A 19,834-nucleotide genomic window follows, 5' to 3' on the forward strand; every position below is an offset into this window, starting at 1 on the left:
AGCCATTAATAATTATAAATAGATAAAGTCTTTGAACTCTACATTTTTATTGTTACTGTTAATAGATGGCATTTTTGTATCCTTGTGAATTTCTTGCCTGTCTTCTATAGAATGGTTTCAAGCCTCAAAAACTACTGTTATTAGCACCTCTTCACTCCTAATAAAGGCTTTTAATGTGACAAATGTCCCCCGTCCAAGTTTCTAAACTGCCTAAAAATGTAATACTACCTCTTAGCCCAAATCATTATTACTCATTTTGTGTTGACAGAGATCACTACTACAGCAATTAACATAATACTGGCTGACCTTGAAGCACATGGGCCAAACCCTTTCATGATAAGACTTACCCACATCTTGCAATGAGATGTCACAGAAATAGCATCAAACTTTGGATTCTGTCAGATGTATATCAGATTCCATCAACAGCTGTATGACCTGGACCTGCTTTTGCTTCTCTGAGCCTCAGTCTCAGTCATCTCATATTTAAAGTGTGGAGATTATGTGTGTGTGTGTGTGTGTGTGTGTGTGTGTGTGTGTATATCTGCGATATCTTCCCAAGATTATAGTGAGAATTAAGTATGTCCTTAAAATTTCTAGAACTGAATCTGTTAATACATTAAATGCATATTGGTTTTCTACTCTTTCTCTTTGCTCTGTCTCACACCAGAATATACTTTGAAACCTTTAGTTTCACTTTAAAAAAAATAAAAATAAAACCAAAGAGAAAAGAAAGAAAGAAAGAAATGAAGAGAAGGGAAGTGAAGAGAAGGGGAGAAAGAAAGAAAGAAAGAGAGAGAGAGAGAGAGAGAGAAAGCAAGTAAGCCAGGAAAAGAAACAGAAGAAAACTTTTGGCTCCACTTGGAACTAATCTCCTTATATACACCACCATTATTATCTGTCTCTCTTCTCAAATGTTCTTTGAGTTCCAATCTTGTACCCTAGAAGGACAGAGAAGAATTACTCCCTGTACACTGGGGTTTTATGTCGAACAAGAAGTAGAGATGTCAGCTGTGTCTACTGCCTGTAGGGGCCCTCGGCCACTTCATTCTTCACAGGTCTCCTTTCTAGATCACAGTTTATTTCAAAACCTGAAACAATCACTTTATATTATAAGGTAATTCTAAAGAATTAAAAACAGAAAGTTTATTGCTATGCATTTCACTTTAATGGAACACTGACAAATGGCTTGTCTTCTACTATAACCAGTATCATTACATGTACTTTGAGTAAACATGTACTACTACTATTATTACTACTACTACTACTGCTAACAATAATAATGAATCAAACCTCAAACTTGCAAAAACAGATAAAATGTGGGATATGTAGGATGGTGGGAATTTATTTGTAGACAAAATAAGCATTGAATGGTTTCTACAGCAAAATCTCCTAGAATTTTTGAAATAGATAATTTTTAAAATTTTCAGTTTACACCCACCTTTCAAGGAATACATCTATTACTTTCTATGATTTAATGTACAGTTATTATCAAAATCTTTTCATAAACGTAATAACCTTCTATTCTGGAGAACTAGGAAGTCATTCTGTACTTGTTTTTAAAGGTGAAAATTATTCCTGTGTTTCTTTACAATGATTCTATCTCTTCTAATTTGAAAAGAAGAGCTAAAAACAACTCTATGTAGGCAGGTGAAATACTTGCTCCACAGTATTGAGTAGCAAGCACTCTTTAAATGTGTTCTGATGATCACCGGCATCAGAAACACCCACAGCACATATGAAAAAAGGCAGACCCCATCCCTCCTGACCTGGACCCTAAAGTTTGAGAGGCACCTGTTGATAGAATTGGGCCAGTAAAACCCCAAAACTAAGTTGAAATATTTATTCATTTTAAACATTAAGCCTGGAATTTAAGTAAATTCAACTAAGGTTTTGTAGACGTACAGGTTACACCATCATAGAGAGAAGAGTTAGCCTTCTCACAAATGTGATTGAGCCAAAGAAGGAAAAGTCATGCTCTCATTCTCAATCATGTCTTGCTTATTGTATTATGTGGAAATATGTATAGTTTTGAAATGTCCTTTTGATTTAAAGAAAAACAACCAAAATGTATTTTAATTTTATGAGTTCTCCACCATATGTGGAACGAGGTAGTCCAGCAACATAACAAGTAGCCTAGCATGTATTTATCTAGTCAACAAAAACTTATTGAGGGGCATCTGGGTGGCTCAGTGGGTTAAGCCTCTGCCTTCGGCTCAGGTCATGATCTCAGGATCCTGGGATCAAGTCCCGCATCGGGCTCTCTACTGGGCAGGGAGCCTGCTTCCTCCTCCTCTCTCTCTCTCTCTCTCTCTGCCTGCCTCTCTGTCTACTTGTGACCTCTCTCTGTCAAATAAATGAATAAAATCTTTAAAAAAAATTATTGAGTACTTACTCTATGCCACTGACCTAAGCTCTAGCATCAGAATAGTAACAGAAAAATTCACTCATTGACACTACCAGCTAGTCTAGTAGCAGAGATCTACAATAACCAAATAATTATGTACATAAATATAAATTTACAGTTATGATAGGTGCTATTAATTGATGTAGACTTCCTAAGATCCTAACTCTCCAAAGCTGGAGGACATCCATTAACTGAGTAATTTTCACATCTAGGAATTTATACCTATTATTTCATTGGCACAAAGGCAGCTAATAAGTCTGCATTGTTTTTGAGTTTGTAAGAAACCTCACTGCTCATGGTAGGGCAATGAGTCAATAAATTATGGAATAACTATAGTGGAAATCTCTGTGTCACTAAAAATAATACAGCAGTAATCATATAATAAGATCTTTCAAATACATATTATGTGAAAAAAGCAAGGTGCAGAACAACATGAATATATGAAATGTAATACTATGTATGGTAAATTCAAAAAGAAAAGAAGTGTATGTGTGCTTATACAGTGCCAGAAATAAATTATCTTTCTCTGAAGAATAGAAATTTTTAATTTTACTTTTACTTTGGGATTTTCTAGATTTTATTTGTGTGTATGTGTGTGTTATTTACAAAGACACATATAATTCATCAATAAGACATACAGTTTTGGATAAAGATCCATGGGCCCCAATACAGAACCACAAAATCAAAACATTTAGTGACAGGATCCTAATATGCATACATATACATATACATATACATATACATATATATTAATTAATCCTAATATGTATAATTAATATTATATATAATCCTAATATATATAATTAATAATTTTACAACAACTCTTGGGAACAACAAGTACTACAAAAGCTCTCCAGATTATTCCAACAATCAGCTAGATTAGGAACCACTGGTCTAATATAATGAAGTCTGAATTTCAGGGAAACATTCTACATCCAATTTCATATCTTTGTTGGAGCCAAAATATTTCCACAACTACTTATTTCTACATATTTCTATAATATTTCTACAACTACTAGAAAACAAAAGGCACACCATGGTAAAAATATCATCAATTATGTTAATTACAGGTGTCACAGTCTCTTTCAGAATCTACAGACAGCCTGGGAATGGCATTTCAAAACAAAACAAGATTTTTGTTCTGCTAAAGAAAATTTACTTCAAACTCACGTTAGACTCTAATTCCAGGTCAAGTATACCCAGATGTCAAATACATCATCCTTTGAGCTGCTACTGTACTGTATTTATTGGGCTCTACAAGTCTCTACAAGATTTACAAGATGTACCAGGGACTTGAGGCAGAAAAACTGTGAATGAACTATTTTATATCAAAACCCCAGTGCCTTTCATATTATTACTGTTTTTTAAAGAAAATCCTTTAGTTGCAACAAACCTGCAGCTAGTGCTGTCCCTTTCCCAGCATGTTTTCCCACCTTAAAAAGTGAATAAACCATCTCTGAAGTAAGGATATGGCTCTTTAAGTAACTAAAATAACCATCTCTTTAACTCTAGATCCACCCCTTACTATCTGCAAGACAGCGGGTAAGTCATGTACGTTTTCAGCACCTCAGTTTCCTCACTTGTAAAATGGAATAACCATGGAATCGAATTCATTGTGGTATTGTAAGAAGTAAAAATAAAAACAGAGAAACTGACTGGAAAATATCTGATACATAGTAGTATTCAATAATACTCATTAGTTCTAGTTTGAACTAGCTCTTACTAGTTCAAAAAGATAAATGCACCCCTTCTGTTTATTGTAGCATTATTTATAATAGTCAATAAAGCCAGCAATCTAAGGGTCCATCGATTGATTAATGGGCAAGGAAGATGTGGGGTGTATGTTGGTGCATGCACACACAAATATTATGCAGCTATCTAAAAAAAGGATGAGATCTCGCCATTTGTGACAATGAGGACAGAACTAGAGAGTACTATACTAAGTGAAATAAGTCAGACTGAGAAAGACAAATACATAGGATTCCACTCATCAGGAGACTCTAACAAAAAAATAAATAAATAAATAAACAAACAAAAAGCAGAACCAGACCTACAAACACAGAGAACAAACGGATGTTCACCAGACAGGAGAGGGATGGAGGAATAGACAAAATCAGTGATAGGGAGAGGGGGAGATATCAGCTTCCAGTTAAGGAATGAATACCTCATGGAAATAAAAGGCATAGCATAGGGAACAAAGTCAATGGTACTGTAAGAGCACTGCATGGTGACAGATGGTAGTGACACTTGTGGTGAGCACAGCATAATGTAGAAGTTGTCAAATCATTACGTTGTACACTGAAACTAATATAAGATTGTATGTCAAGTATACTCAAATTTAAAAATTTACTATTTAATAAGGATAATCTTCCATTTCTAATCATACTTCTGAATTCTCAAAAAATAAAGTCATAGTCTTAGCAATTAAGGCAAAACTTTAGATTTTGATGTGACTTTGAAGCTTGTTGCATTTTTTTAATTTAGTATTCTGTTCCAATTGATTCAGGCTTTAATCCAATACATATTAACTCAGTGCCAACTCTGTATAAAACCCTCATTTAGGCACAGTGCAAATGAAAAAAAGAAGAAGAAGAAGAAGAAGAAGACAAACCTCTCATCTCTAGATTACTTTAGAAGAGCAAATGAGAAATGGGCACAAACTGTCATTATGTAAGGCAGAAGCCAGTACAAGTAGGCAAGTATCTGGGAATTCAGAAGAGACAATAGTTAATTCCACTTGATGGGTGATACAGGGCTGGAAGTGGAGATCTGAGTCACTATCATGGTATAGGGTTTAGGCCAGCTACACAAAACGCACTACTCAGCAGGGTTCAGCAACAGGGGAAGAAGATGACCTCATGGAGTTTCTGGCTACAAATAGTCCAAAATCTCTTTCCCATTGGCATGCTATTCAAGGTGAAGGCCCTCAAAAACAATATGACCAAATATCCATATGTATAAATACTGGGGTCTTTAGAATTCCTCTTTACCAGGACCCTATAGACAAAAGTTGAAATAATTCACAATTATGAGCTTATAATTCCATAAAGCTCTATCAGGGGAACAGCATCCCATGGAGTTTTACAGCAAGAGCTCTACAGTCTAATCTTGCCAGATTAGTAATGGAAAAAAGACAGCACTGCTACCCAATGATGACTAGGTAGTCATGGAGAGAAAAATCTGTTGGCATCTTCCCAAAGCCCAGTAAGCAGATGGCCTTGGGCACAAAATCCATCATGACGATTGGCACCTCATTGGGATGCTTGGAGCAGTGAAGGGGCCTGAAAAATGTCCTTCTTTGGCTGCCTTTTCTCCTGAGGCATATTGGTGGCACAGGAGGGAGACAACTGCCTGACTCCTGCCAAAGGGAGAAAAGATGGCCTTTAAAATCTAGGCTATTGCAGCCTCCTGGGTAGTCAATCTGGTGCCTTTCAAGCGACCAAAGAGCATCTTAAGGATGTGTGTCTGATTTCCTCTAGGACAGATGATCCCCAACAGATTCCATTCAAAGCTGGCGCAAGGATAACAAGCCAAGCTCCAAGATGGTGGAGGGGGGTCTAGGTCCTCAGTAGCCAGTGAGTAGCCTCACTACTCACTCAGTAGTGAGTCAGCTCTATGGTTCAACGTTGTCTTACCTATTTGAAGATTCTTAAATTGGTGATGTATAGCTAACTAAGTGAATTTTTGTTCTCTAAGATTAAGTGCACCTGGATGATTAAGGTTGTTAACTACTTGAAGGGGCAATCCCATAGCAATCTATTTTGTAGATGCTTGCTAATTTGGAGTTTTTCAAAATTAATGAAGATCCTTTTTTTTCTGAAACATATAGTTTTGTAATTTTTATAATACTGCCTAGTATTTCAAATATTTTAACCACTTGGCATTAAAACATCGATTATATCACAACACGACACACATGCACATACACTGGTTAGTCTTAATACGCTCTTGAGTAGACTTCTCTGAACCCACAGCAAATAAAATTCAATGGCAAACTGCTGGCCTTTATCCCAAGAAACTACAAACTGAGTTTCAGTCATAAGGATATCTAACTATTAAATATCACTCTTAAATAAGAGAGTTATTATTCCAATATGAATTGTTATTTGCACAAAATTTTGACTATTCCCTACTTTCACAGTGCTTTTAAATATAGTTGAGAATTCCCTCCTGAAAACAACAGCAAAGTCACAGCCAATGTACCCAAGATCCCTTTGACTTATGTTGTACTTATATTAATAGGGTGTGTTGTTTTATATAAACATATTTGTTTAGAGCAGATAATCTTAATTGTTATTTTAATTACCTTAGGGCCTAAAACAGTTTAACAATAAAATTTTCTGATTATTCAAGAATCCACCCATATCAATGAGAAAATGACCAGTTTGGAAGAGTGTCTGATCACAATTTTGTTCAAGACAAGGATGCTATAATCAGCTACTAGCAGCAGAAATTGTTATATTACCTCATAATGGCAAGTACCAGTTAATCACATAAATATATATCTTTGGAAATATTATGTAAATATTTCAGTTAAAGATTATAATACCATAAATAATGAAAATTTTAAAACATATAGTTCATTACAACTGAGATAATCAAACTATCCCAGAGATATAAAGTGATAAGCATGCAAATAAAATAAATAGTAAGGGATTGGGTAAGCGTGGGTGAAGTTTAAATGAAAGTAAAAAGTAAAAAAAAAAAAAAAGTTCTTATTTCTAAGTGGCTAATTTTCACGTATGTGTGATCCAAAATTGTTCCCCCAGAAAATCAAGTAAAATTGTTAAATAAGGTAGGTACTCTTTTCATTTCCGTACGTGTGGAGAGATTTCCAGTCCACTCCTTAGAGGGGAACTTGACTCTACTCAATATTGACTCCTACTCAAAGAGTGACTCCTGACCATTCAGGCATGGCCTAGGGTTTTACCTCTATTGTGCTCCCTCAACTGCATCAATAAACAGAGGGAGGCAGCGGTCCTCCATGGGGCTGGTCAGGGTTGGCTGTGCAAACCCAGCTCTTCCTACTGGCAGGCCCCAAACTATAGATTTGATGGGAAAGGGAGTGATTATCCTGGAGGTCCAATATATAATTTATATTGCATATATTTATATAAATTATATTGCATTATATAAGCATGCAAATAAAATAAATGATAAGGGATTGGGTAAGTGTGGGTGAAATTTAAATGAAAATAAAAAGTAAAAAAAAAGAAAAGTTCTTATTTCCCTAATTCTTTAAGATTAACTACATCATTCTCCTCATCCCTATAAACCTATAGAACCAAAGAATAATCCCAGGCTGCTCTTTGATTTTACTCACACTCTTTTTCATGACTGATGCCACGAAGTTAGTTAATATGAAATGGGGTTTGTACCAATGCTAACAGAGAAATCTTGATCCACAGACAGTAGGGCTCATTTTAGTATGAACTACTTGGAAACACTTTTAAATCATCAATCCCAGCCTGTTGGGGGAGCAGAGAAAATAATACCCTTTTCAAAATAAACATGCAAATTTCTTGCAAATACATTCTTTTCCAAAGAGTAAACACAAAACATACTCTAAAGAAGCACCAACCACCCAATGTTAAAATACAACTAGCTCAAAATGTAGCACATAAACATGAGTACCTCCAGCCAGGATCTTCTCTTCCAGTTCTGCCATTTGCTTCTTATAAGCTTTTAAAGCTGCTTCTTTGAAAGAGGGGCGGATTCTCTTTGGCTTTGTGATTTCCACTGGCTGTTCAGGGATGTTTTGGTTTTCATCTTCTTTTATTTCCATTTCAGCTGATGTTTCATTTAAGGGTTCCAATCCCTCTTCACTAACCACATCATCTCCCTGCCCATCATAACCCTCATCTTGTGGAGTTTCATAGGGTGTTTCATATGAAGGGTGATCATATACCTGCATTTGCTCATCTGTTTCAGTCATACTAGTCCTATTTTCTAGCTTAGCAAGGACTTGTTCCATCACTTCAACATAATCTGTCTCGTTATCAGCCACTGGTTCACTATAGTCCTCCTCATCCTCTGCTTTGTAGTAAAAAGGCTCTGTGTAGACGTCAGAGTCAAGGGTGGTACTTGATTCATTTGCAGTTGATTGGGATAATGTCCGAAATCTCCCCATTAAGGAAGAGCCACTGTCTTCATACCCACTGAGACTCTGGGTGCTTTTGTTCCATACCACCTCCAAGGCTGATTTAGCCCTCTGTAATGTAGATCCAAATTTTGGAAAGCTGAAAGCCTTATCAGAAAGGTCAATGCTTAATCTACTGTGCCACGATTTGGGTGGGGCATCCTCTGAGTCATCACTTTGCAATTCACTTTGACTTCCATACATCATGGGCAATTGGTTTTGATTTTGGTACAGCTCATTAGAATTAGCTTCCTGATAAGAATCATACTGGCCAACCCACTGGCCTCGTGGTTCATTATCCAACCCAGGGCACGGAGATGAGTTGTCATCTTGGGTGAAATCATAGCTCTCAGAGTCATCCTGAACATCACTGTGGCACTTTCCCAAGTCTTCTAGGTCTTTATTATAAACGTCTAGCTGTTGATCAGATAGACTGTTTGTGTCATAGTCAAGAGCTTCCTGGGTGGATGAATCCAAACCTAAGTCAGCTCCATGCTCTGCTTGATTCCATTCCTTCCAAGGAGAAAGATCCTCCTGCAAAGAGAACTGAGAATCACTGTAATGACTTTGATCTCCAGATGCACACACCATGCCATTACTCATTCCACTATCCACAGTTTCTGTGTTCCCGATTTCACTCTGCCCTTGGACACCTTCCATGGCCCCATTCAAACGCTGATCCTGCAGACTGTCATACAAGGTAGGTGTGCCCTCCTGTTTCCTCTGCCAAAGTTCCCGGTCTGACGATGACAGGAGGGAGCTTCCATTAGCTCTAGTAAAAAACTGGTTTTCTGAAAAATCCTCCGAGTAAGACTGACACAGTTTGGAAAAATCTGATTCAGAACGACTAAGTTTAGCAGTGAAAAAATCGCTCTGTGAGTGCCAGAGGGGTGTAGCATCTGCATAACGGGTTGCAGTTTGTTTTTCCAAATTATCTGATTCTGGCAATTGTGAGGAAATTTTATCATAATCAGATTTATTTGAAATTCTGCTGCTACTCGCAGTTTTATTCTTGGCTCTAGCGTTGTGTGATTTTGAACTTGACTTGGAAGTACTTCCTTTTGTTGGAAACTCTGCCTTGGAAAGCACAGCGTAACTGTTTCTATTGAGGTCAGGTTCCAGCTCTCCATCGCTGTCATCAGGTGACTGCCAATTGTTCTTCTTGCTTTTGGGCTCTGGAGTAGACAGCTTTATATCCATGCTCTCATATGTCTGGGAGGACGGTATCCCTCTCTCTTTTCTTTCTCTTATATCATGAGTAAGAATATCTGTTGAGATTCCAATTCCTGTCCCTTTGAGTTTGTAGGATTTTTTTAAGACGGAATCCCTTTGCTGAGGGGTTTCGAAGTACACAAGTATGGGTCGAGGCTTTGCATTTGGGCAGTCCCTCTGGTGCCCTATCCTTTGAGCAAATTCAATTTTAATAGCATTTGGTGCATCTGAGAAACCCATTTTATCTATTAGAATTTGATATACCACACTTCCAACGTATTCGTATCTTTCTTCAGGCACATTTAGAAATCTCAGGCTTGCCTTGCTACCCATATGACCTAAATGTTTAATATAATCATGGATGTCTCTGGTTTCCCTCCGAGACTGGACAAACCCTGTACGTAGCTGTTCGATTTCACTTTGTACAACCTCCACACTGCTGGAGATCTCATCGATGGAATGCTTGAGAGCATTGACATGCCCTCGTAGCTCAGAAAGTTCTGTTTCGATCTGACTTATACCCTGAAGTTCCTTAAAGATCATTTCCATGACATCGTGTGTCTGGCTAATGCACCCAGAGGAACTGAAACCTGGTTCCAGGGGATTTGTCTTTGGGTTTCGTGCCGTTCTGTCCAAAGATTTACTTCTTATTCCCCAGGTTTTCTTCACTGTGCTCAACTCTGAATCTGATGAGACACACTCCTGACTCTTCTTCCATTTTCTCAGTTTGCGTAACGCTCCTAGTTTCAAGCTATGCAGAGTGCGTTCTCCATCGGAGCTGCCCTCAGAGGGGGCCAGGCTGCTTGAACTCTTTCTATTGCGTCTAACTGGCATTGTGAGTGTTGGTTGCACCTGGTTTTCTGTACTACTCCTTAGTTCATTGAGTGATTCCGAATAGGAACTCTCAATTGAAGAGAACTCTTGAAGCTGATCCTCATTATCACCATTGGTTACATTAATGTTCTTTCGGAGGCCATTGGCAATCGCTACTCGGTAACTGAATGTTGGCGAGAGGGAAAACTCTTTATTAACCCCCTCCTCTTCGGTGGATAAGTTGCGAGTAGATGAACACTTTGCAATCTTCTTTACAGTGCTTTTTAAGGTATTAGAAAATTTGGGGGTTTTGGTCTGGCCAGGAGTGGGAAAGTCTTGATCCTTTTTCTGCGGATGATTCTCTTTTTTTTTGGTTGTATTTCCCAATTTCTTTGTAAACATTCCTTTGCAAAGCTTATGTATGTAAGGTAAAATCAGGGTCTTGAAAAGATTAGCCACCATGGAGAGCAATTAGTGCAAGCTTTTCTGCCCCAAAGAAGTAAACAAGGTACCGGGATGGAAATCTGTAAATTCAAGGCAAGCATCTCTGTTCAGATGTTCTGTGAATTATTGAAAATAGCAGGCAGGGCAGCCATGGCTCCACCGCCGTGTCACAGTCCCGTGAAAACCAGAAGCAAAGCTCCATTTATGAAGGACATTCTCTCCGGGCAAAAGGGTTTCATGACTCTCTCTCATTTCCACATAACTTCATAGAGTGTCTAAAAGAAAGGAAGGTTAAAATGAATATCAGAATTCAATTCTAGATTTAGCCCATTTCTAACATTTTTCCAGAAGTATTCAAGATACACAGTGTGTGAAAAGTTGCCGGGGTGAGGAAGCAGGGGAATATCTGAATTTCAGTACGCATTTACTTTAAAATAATTGTAAAGCAAATCCTTACCAATAACTATGTTTAAGTCATATTTTTCTTCCTAAATCACTTATGGGTGGACACAACTGAACTGAATAAATGAGCAGACATAGTAATAAAAGGTAACAATGGTTATTTAGGAAAGGCTATGTAAGAAAATAAGCAAATTTTAAAAGCTATATTGACTACATGACATTATCATTTCCACTTTATTTCCTTTCTTAAAAGTACATTAACTTATACAAACATAAAGCAAAAGCATTCAAAATTTAATGTTCTCCCTATCCTAGACATTCAAAATTCATCAAATTAATATTATTTATGTATGTAAGACCTTTTCTTATTCAAATAACATTTTCTTTTTCTAGGTATTCAATGACTGGGAATTTCTTAAATAATAAAGTAACCCAAGTGAGCAATATTTCATATGATGAAATAAATACCAAGAGGAAATACATTTGAAAACATAGATAATATATCCAAATTTTGACTTAGAAGAGTTGAGCCATCCCAATCAACTGGCACAGCCTTATGGCAGATGCCGGGGAACCCAACCCTAGCCTAGAATTATGACAGGAGATCGAGTACCAAATTACAAAAGGAAATTGTGCCACAAATTAGATGTGCCCATGGATAACCAAAAACTGGTCATATATATAATTCATCCAATGATTCAGTATTTTATAATGCATGTGACCACACGAGCAACTAATCTTTATGATGGTTAGTTTCCTGAATTACATGAAATAGAAGAAGAAGCAAAGGGAGAAGGAAGAGAACAAAGTTTACATTCAATTTCCTGGTTCACCAGTACCATGCCTTGTATGTGGTAGTATTCAAATAAAATTTGGTGGGACTAAACTTAACTATTTTACAGTTGAAAGATACCATAGAGTAATGGTAACAGCCAAAAGCCTTTGCTAACATTGAACTACATATTTGGGTAGGTAAATAATTGATGTAATTCTTTAAAGAATACATATGATTTTAGGAGCTGGCTGACTATAAGCTCCCTCTGCTTGAAAATCTGCCATGTTTACTTCACTTGCATTCTTCAGGGACTCAGGGGGAAAACATGTTCTGGCCAGGAGCCAAGTTTCACAAGAAACAGAGCAACGTACATGAGAAAGGGAAGCATAAAGATGGAGGAGAGAAAGAGACAGATTCTAAAGAAGTCCTTGTCTTTGGGGTTTCTTGAACAGTTAAAGAGTCTAATTCCTCTTGTCTAAAACAATTTGATATTCATTCATAATTACAAGCCAGGACCTGTTTTCTGCTAATAAAAATGTCAAGAAATTGACTCTTGAATTAAATTTTAAAAATACTTATTGTACAACCTTTCCTTGTGGAGAGAAGACTGGAAATTTAAGTGAGAGGAAGGAAAGGAGATTATTTTAAAACCAACTTTCACACAATAAACTAGTCTACTAATCACTCAACCCAAGATTCTGAGTCTATCAAACCTTAAAACAAATACTTCTTGTTTGGGGCACCTGGGTGGCTCAGTGGTTTAAAGCCTCTGCCTTTGGCTCAGGTCATGATCTCGGGTCCTGGGATAGAGCCCCACATCAGGCTCTCAGCTCAGCATGGAGCCTGCTTCCCTTCCTCTCTGCCTGCCTCTATGCCTACTTGTGATCTCTGTCAAATAAATAATAAATAAAATCTTTTTTTAAAAGTACTTCTTGTTTGAATTAGAGCAACAATTTTGCCAATGCCTCTGATGTTTCATGAAATTGCTATGCATTTCCTGACCTGCATTATTTGCTCACAACTATTGTTCTAGGCAGTAATTGTTGGCAAAATTTTGAGCAGAAAAGTTCAAACTGAATTGAAGTCCTGCCTCAAAAAAAAAAAAAAAAAAAAAAAAAGAAGAAGAAGAAAGAAAGAAACCAAGGGCCTGTGTCCACCGTTGCACCTACAAACTCACTTGCTCTACATTCCAGCCACACAAAGTGACTTGTTATTCGCTACGGGCTCTATGCTCCTTCACACCTCAGTAAGTTTTCTGTTCCCTACCTAGAATATCATTTGTATCTCGCCCATCCTGTCTATAAAAATTGTATTTAAACTCCAGAATCATTTGTCCTGTGAACACTTCACCAGCCACCCACATTGAGCTGTCCTTTCTTTGCCACACTCTCCCATAACCCGGTGCGTAGGCAATTAGAACTTTGCTGTGTTACAGTCTTCTTTCTTTCTCCACTCATGATGTCCTCTTTAAGGATAAAAACTATAACTTGTCTCAGCATGCATGATAAGCTCTCAGTAAATGTTTACTGAATAATTGGCCTCAGGGTACAAAGTTCCGGTTATATAAGAGAAATAAAGCCTAGAGATCAGCTGTATAGCATAGTGCCAGGAGTTAATAATGTTGTATTATATACATAAAATGTTTGCCAAGAGGGTCGATCTTATGTTAAGCGTTCATATCACAAAATAGTAATTTAAAAAAGGGTGGGTGGAAACTTTTGGAGATGATGGATATGTTTGTGGCATGGACTGTGGTGATGGTTTCACAGGTGTATATTTATTTAAACTAATTTTAAAGAAAAAAGAATTGACTTCCACTTCAGCCACTTACTAGATATCTTCATCTGGTTGCCCCAAATTAAACTCCATCCAATCTAGTCATTTTTGTGAATTATTAACCTCATGATTATAGATAATTATTATTATAGTTGTCTAATTCCTCAGGACATATACCCAGGAGTCATTCCAGCTTCCATATGATCCATCCTGGGTCCAAACTGATAGGAATATGTTACCTCATCCTGCTAGTAATGCCTGCTAGTAACGCTAGTAATGTGGAGTTCTGAACTCCACAATTTCTCATCTGAACTATTATCATTGTACTCTCTGTGGTCTTCCCAACTCTAACCTGGCCCTTCTTTCAAATCTCCTCTCTAAACTTAATAAAAGATGTAAGTCCTCCTACTTAAAACTCTGCCAGTTTCAGCAAATAAATTCTCTGTCACTCCCACTAGCACATCTGCCCCAACCACACTGAGGTGTAACATTTCCTGATTACCATACTGTTGCCTCACCAGTGTGCCTTCTTCCATGCTGTTCCTTCTGCCACCAATAACTTATCCTTTTCTTTACCTCCACATGTATCTCTCATGAACATCTCTAGAATATCTATACATCCTAGACCCAGCAGGGATCAACATCAACCTGTTTGACCTCCTCAGAGTCAGCACCCCTTACCGTGGGCTCCCACAATGCCTTCAGTGTACCTTTTTTATGGTAACTCTGACATAATTATTTATGTAAAATACACTATCTATGTCTCTATCTCTCAAATAGGACTGTCAACTCTTGGAAGGCTAAGGTCATGTTCTTTTTAACTTTAAATATCCATGTCGCAAATTACATAGTAAACTCATGATGTTTGTTGTACAAATGAGTGACTATATAAGTGAATGAATAGACAAATAGTAAGTCCATGAGTTAATAGATAAACAATGGAGATCCAAGAAGCCTGAGATAGCTGTGCTGTACTTTAAAAATCCAGAGAAAGAGATGTAGTCTGAGCAAAATGCATATATCATAAACATCATGTCCTGTCCAAAGAGGGAGAAGTATCTACCTTGGAGAAAGATGGGGACCACAGGGAGAGATGCCTGGATGGGCAAAATGGTAACAGAATGTGATAAGTATTGAAACTTAGGTTGAGAAGTTCCCTTTATGAGGAAAGGGGGTTAAGGAGATGGGGAGAGACCAGGATATCATCATATGATTCTCAACTACCTATATGCAAAATCTTATACTCCCCCTGCCCCAGTTGTATTACCTTTATTAACACAGCCACACACAAATTTTGTTAATAAAGTTTGGGGGGTAAGATTAAAGAGTTTGAGAAGATCTTTAAGAGAGATTAAAATATTAGACTACGTTCTTATGGAAAGGGTAGTAATAGTGTGTCTAGTTTTCTAAATTTTACCTCATTTCACTTAATTCCCATAACTGTGTAAGCTATGTATTATTATTTTCCAGATAAAGTAGCTGCAATTTCAAGTTTTTAGGAAATTTGACTTAGGTCATGTAATTAACAAGAAACACAACCTGACTCCAACCCCAGATTCAGACTGCAAGTTTATTAGCTCTGAAAATCATACTAAGCTTGAATGGGAGGTAAAATACATTTCACAGGTATGTTAAATTCATTTTGTAAGAGAGCTATTTAATATGACTACAAAGCTGGGTGCCCTACTGAGCTAAAAGAGCTAATGAACCTTTAAGCAGTAACTTATTGCTAAATCCTTACCAGAATTAAGTTAAAGCATTGTCAGATCAATAAACAATTTTATGTTTCTTACCAAATGCACTAAAGTAGGTGAACTGGGTATTTATGTATCAAAATTCTTTTAACAAAAATGATCAAACCTGAAACTGATTAAGAGGTTGATCCTAAGCTCATAAATTATTCTTAAAAAAATAAACAGAAAGACTCATTTCCCCAAGAATGAAGGTTAAATGAACTGTGTCTTTTTATTCCTGGTAAGTAGATATTATGTGAATTTCTTTATCCAACTATAGCCCATCTACATTTTTTACTCACTCCCACTGCTGCTACTTTAGGAGTAAATAATCATATCAAGTACTGATATGGCTATAAGAGCTTTGGAATCTACAAAGTACTTTTGTGTTTATCAACTCATATGTTCTGCAGGGTAACCTAGTGAAGTTATTATCTGCAGTTCATGGTTAACGATGGTAAGTTTCCGAATTGCTAAAGTAATTGCCTGGAAATCCTAACTCCAAAACTTGACTCATTCACTATAGTAATAATGTACATTCTCCTTACTTTAAACAAGTAATACTCTAATATCTTAATAACCTCAAATAATATTCCCCACCATTCTAAACCATGCCAAGAACTGATTACTACCTAAATTTCCCTACATACTTTTTTTTTCTTTTTAGTCTCCTACTAAATACTATTGCATACTCTCTACACTGGGCTGCTTTCTGGTTCCGTGGATGCACTTATTCTTTCATTGTTTCTTTTATTCTTGCTCTTACCCTGCCTAGAATACCCTCCAGCTATACTGCTCTCAATCATTTAAAGGATAGATCAAGACTAATCTTTTCCACTAAAGTTTCTTTAATTATTCTGTTATCTTCTCCTTTTCATATAACTTTTATAACCTGAACCATGATATTTAGTCCTTAATTATCTTCTACTCATCTCATAGCTCTTTTACACATTTTCCATTTTTTTTAAATCATGTTCAATTAGACAACTATACAGTACACCTTTAGTTTCTTATGTACTTAACGCTCAACAATTCATCAGTTGCGTATAACACCCAGGGCCCATTTTCCATTTTTAATGCTTATTTTAGGTCATACTCTGTCTTGAGTGCTTTGTATAGGTTACTACATTAAAGTTTTATTGTAAGCTCTGCAATAGGTATTGTTGTTAATCCCCATTTTACAGATCAAGAAACTGAGAAATTGGGGCGCCTGGGTGGCTCAGTGGGTTAAAGCCTCTGCTTTCGGCTCAGGTCATGATCCCGGGGTCCTGGGATCGAGCCCCACATCTGTCTCTCTGCTCAGCAGGGAGTCTGCTTCCCTCCCTCTCTCTCTCTCTGCCTTTCTGCCTACTTGTGATCTCTGTCTGTCAAATAAATTTTTTTAAAAAATTAAAAAAAAAAAAAAGAAACTGAGAAATTGGGAACCTAGGTAGCTAGCCCAAAGCCACACAGCTAGGAAGTTCTGTAGCTAGAATTTAAACCAAACTGACTTCGGAATCCTTATTATTCGATACCATGCTCTACTGTTAAGCCCATAAAGACCAACCCTAGAGAAAAAGGTGGTTTCCTACGTACTATGGTTGAAGAAGAACTTCCTCTTCAAGAAGAATCTATACCAGTTTCTACTAATAGAGCTTTACTCCCTTTATTTAAGATTTTGGTCCTTGCTGAAATGAAAATCTCACCAAGGGGACCCTATGTTTTTTGTTTTTTGTTTTTAAAGATTTTATTTGTTTATTTGACAGAGAGAGGCAGAGAGATCACAAGTAGGCAGAGAGGCAGGCAGAGAGAGAGGGAGAAGCAGGCTCCCTCCTAAGGAGAGAGCCCGATGTGGGGCTCGATCCCAGGACCCTGAGATCATGACCTGGGCTGAAGGCAGAGACTTAATCCACTGAGCCACCCAGGTACCCCAAGGGGACCCTATGTTTTAATGCTTATCAGACATTCTGTATCTTGGTAAAAGGGCCTATGAGAATGTTCCCTAAGCATAGGAGGGTGATCACAAAGACAGAGAACACAAAGAAGCTTGAGGATAGGAAGAATCCACTACCAAAGGAGACAAGTAGGAGGGTAGGTCAGAAAGGAGAGACTGAGAAACTTATAATAAGCTTCGGCAACTCACTATCTTGAGCATGGCCTTGCCCTATTCCTAGCTACACTACTCAAGGGTAAAAACTGTCTATTTCACACTTTGCATCTTCTGCCCACTTACATACACAGAGAACAGGGTACAGCACAGATAAGCAACTTGGAACGCTATTGTCCCAGAGCAGAGTTATGTGTTTTTTGTTTGTTTTATCCTTAAAATCCATCCTTTTTTTTGTTTTTCCAACAAAGTCAGATGTGGAAACTCAATGATACAATTAACAAAGCCATAGCTCCTTGGGAGCTTCCACGTGAGCTACAGCCCATATAGCCTCTCTACAGGATCCTAGGGTTTGGGGAATCCAGAGAGAACTAATCCTCAAATTGGACACAGCATCAGTGAAAACCCAGAAGGGTTAAAACACTAGCCTGAGTTCACATGGCAGAACTAGAAAGAAAATGCAGGTCACCTGCACTGACTTCACTGAGGATTTTTGTTTGTTTGTTTTTCTCCCTTTGCTGTGCTGCCTCCCTCTAAAGCAATCTAACCCAAGGGTTTGGCGCCTTCCTACTGTGCCCAGTGTTCTCCAATATGATATGATAATCTAACTCTATCCTAAATAATTTGACATTTACCTTGATTTCTACAGTCAATGTCTATAATTTTCTGGAACTGGAAATCCTTTGATGTTAAAAGGGATTTCTAAAAGAAAATCTTGTGAGCAATTTTGACATGGTTGGAATTTTTACTAGAGATTTAGCTGTACTTTAGTAAGGCCATTGAGTAAGAACACCTATTCTGGAAAAAAGCCATTGCTACTTCTAATGTTTTTCACATCTCTGTCCCACCGCATTGGATGAACACATTACCAGTCTAGTGTCCTATGACAATGTAGGGTCTCAGATTCCTGCAAGGCAAACCACCTCACACACACACACACACACACACACCCCTGTGCTTCCCAAACACTTTTCGGTATCTCTATCCTAATGGGCCATGTCTACTTGGTTTTCAGTTTGTTAAAATACTTTGTCCTCAAAACAACCTCCAGGTAAAATATTACTCTCATTTTAAAAACAAGAAAACCAAGACCCAGAGATCCTAAGCAATTTACTCAACACTTATTCAAGCAATAGGGCTAGAATCTGAACAATTTTTGCATGGTCCCAAACCATACAACACCTTGTTCAAGCAGGATGCCATCAGTTCTATCAAAGAATACCTCCATCCTTAGCGAGCAAGAGGTGTATTTTACTTGGTGCACAGCTGAGTTCCAATACACACCATTCATTACTTTAGGGAAAGAGCACTGGGTGGAGGCTTAATTGGACAGCCTGCTTTGAATCATGGCTCTGCCACATACCAGCTGGGCACAGTGAGCACAGAGTTTAACCTCTCTGTTCCTCACTTCCTGTGTCTGACAAATGAGATAATGGTACCACTTCCTCACGTTCCTGTAAGGACTAAAGAAAAATTGGAGCGGTTCTTGGAATATCAGATATATTCAAAATGTTAGTGTTATTAATAAGCAAAAATAAGATTTCCATCAGAGCATTTTTTCCACTTGTACTATTCTGTCCAGCTCAAAGGTAATTCTTTTAAAATGTTATGTACTCTAAAAGAGGAGATAAGAAACTCACAATGGTTTTATTGCATTTTATTGATTCTAAGACATACATTTTTACATTTTAACATTTCTGAAACAAAGATTGGGGCCACAGAAACTTTGTGTTTCTCATCTATGGACCACAAATGATATGACCTATTTCACTGGAATGTTTGCAAGATGTGTAAGATAAAGTGATAATAACACATCAATCATATTTCTTGGTGGGACACATTTTTTGGTTTCATTAATATCCCTTTTATTCCTTATCACTCCCTCTTTTACTCCAACAAAATGTTACTTAAGCTGAAACTCATGAACACGGCTAGAGTGTCTTGAATTTCTTACTTAGGTAGTTGAATTCTATGTCCAGGCCAGGCAACACCTCCCTGTAGAGGTCTCCTTGATGGCCCAGACAGAGTAAATGCATTCTTCCATCTGTGT

General features: G+C 37.5%; 1 protein-coding gene across 2 annotated transcripts in view; it reads right to left on the reverse strand.

Moving 5' to 3' along the window:
* The window catches only part of UNC13C (unc-13 homolog C), a 599,404-nt gene that overhangs the window by 566,435 nt on the left and 13,135 nt on the right, over positions 1–19,834 (reverse strand). For both annotated transcript variants that reach the window (XM_044230120.1, XM_044230119.1), the window contains exon 4: positions 8,039–11,287. In XM_044230120.1, coding sequence (XP_044086055.1) covers positions 8,039–11,030 — 2,992 coding nt within the window. In that variant the 5' untranslated portion in view covers positions 11,031–11,287. The remainder of the gene's footprint in view (positions 1–8,038; positions 11,288–19,834) is intronic.

This window comes from Neovison vison, chromosome 13 (assembly GCF_020171115.1).
Source record: "Neovison vison isolate M4711 chromosome 13, ASM_NN_V1, whole genome shotgun sequence".
Lineage (NCBI taxonomy): Eukaryota > Metazoa > Chordata > Mammalia > Carnivora > Mustelidae > Neogale > Neogale vison.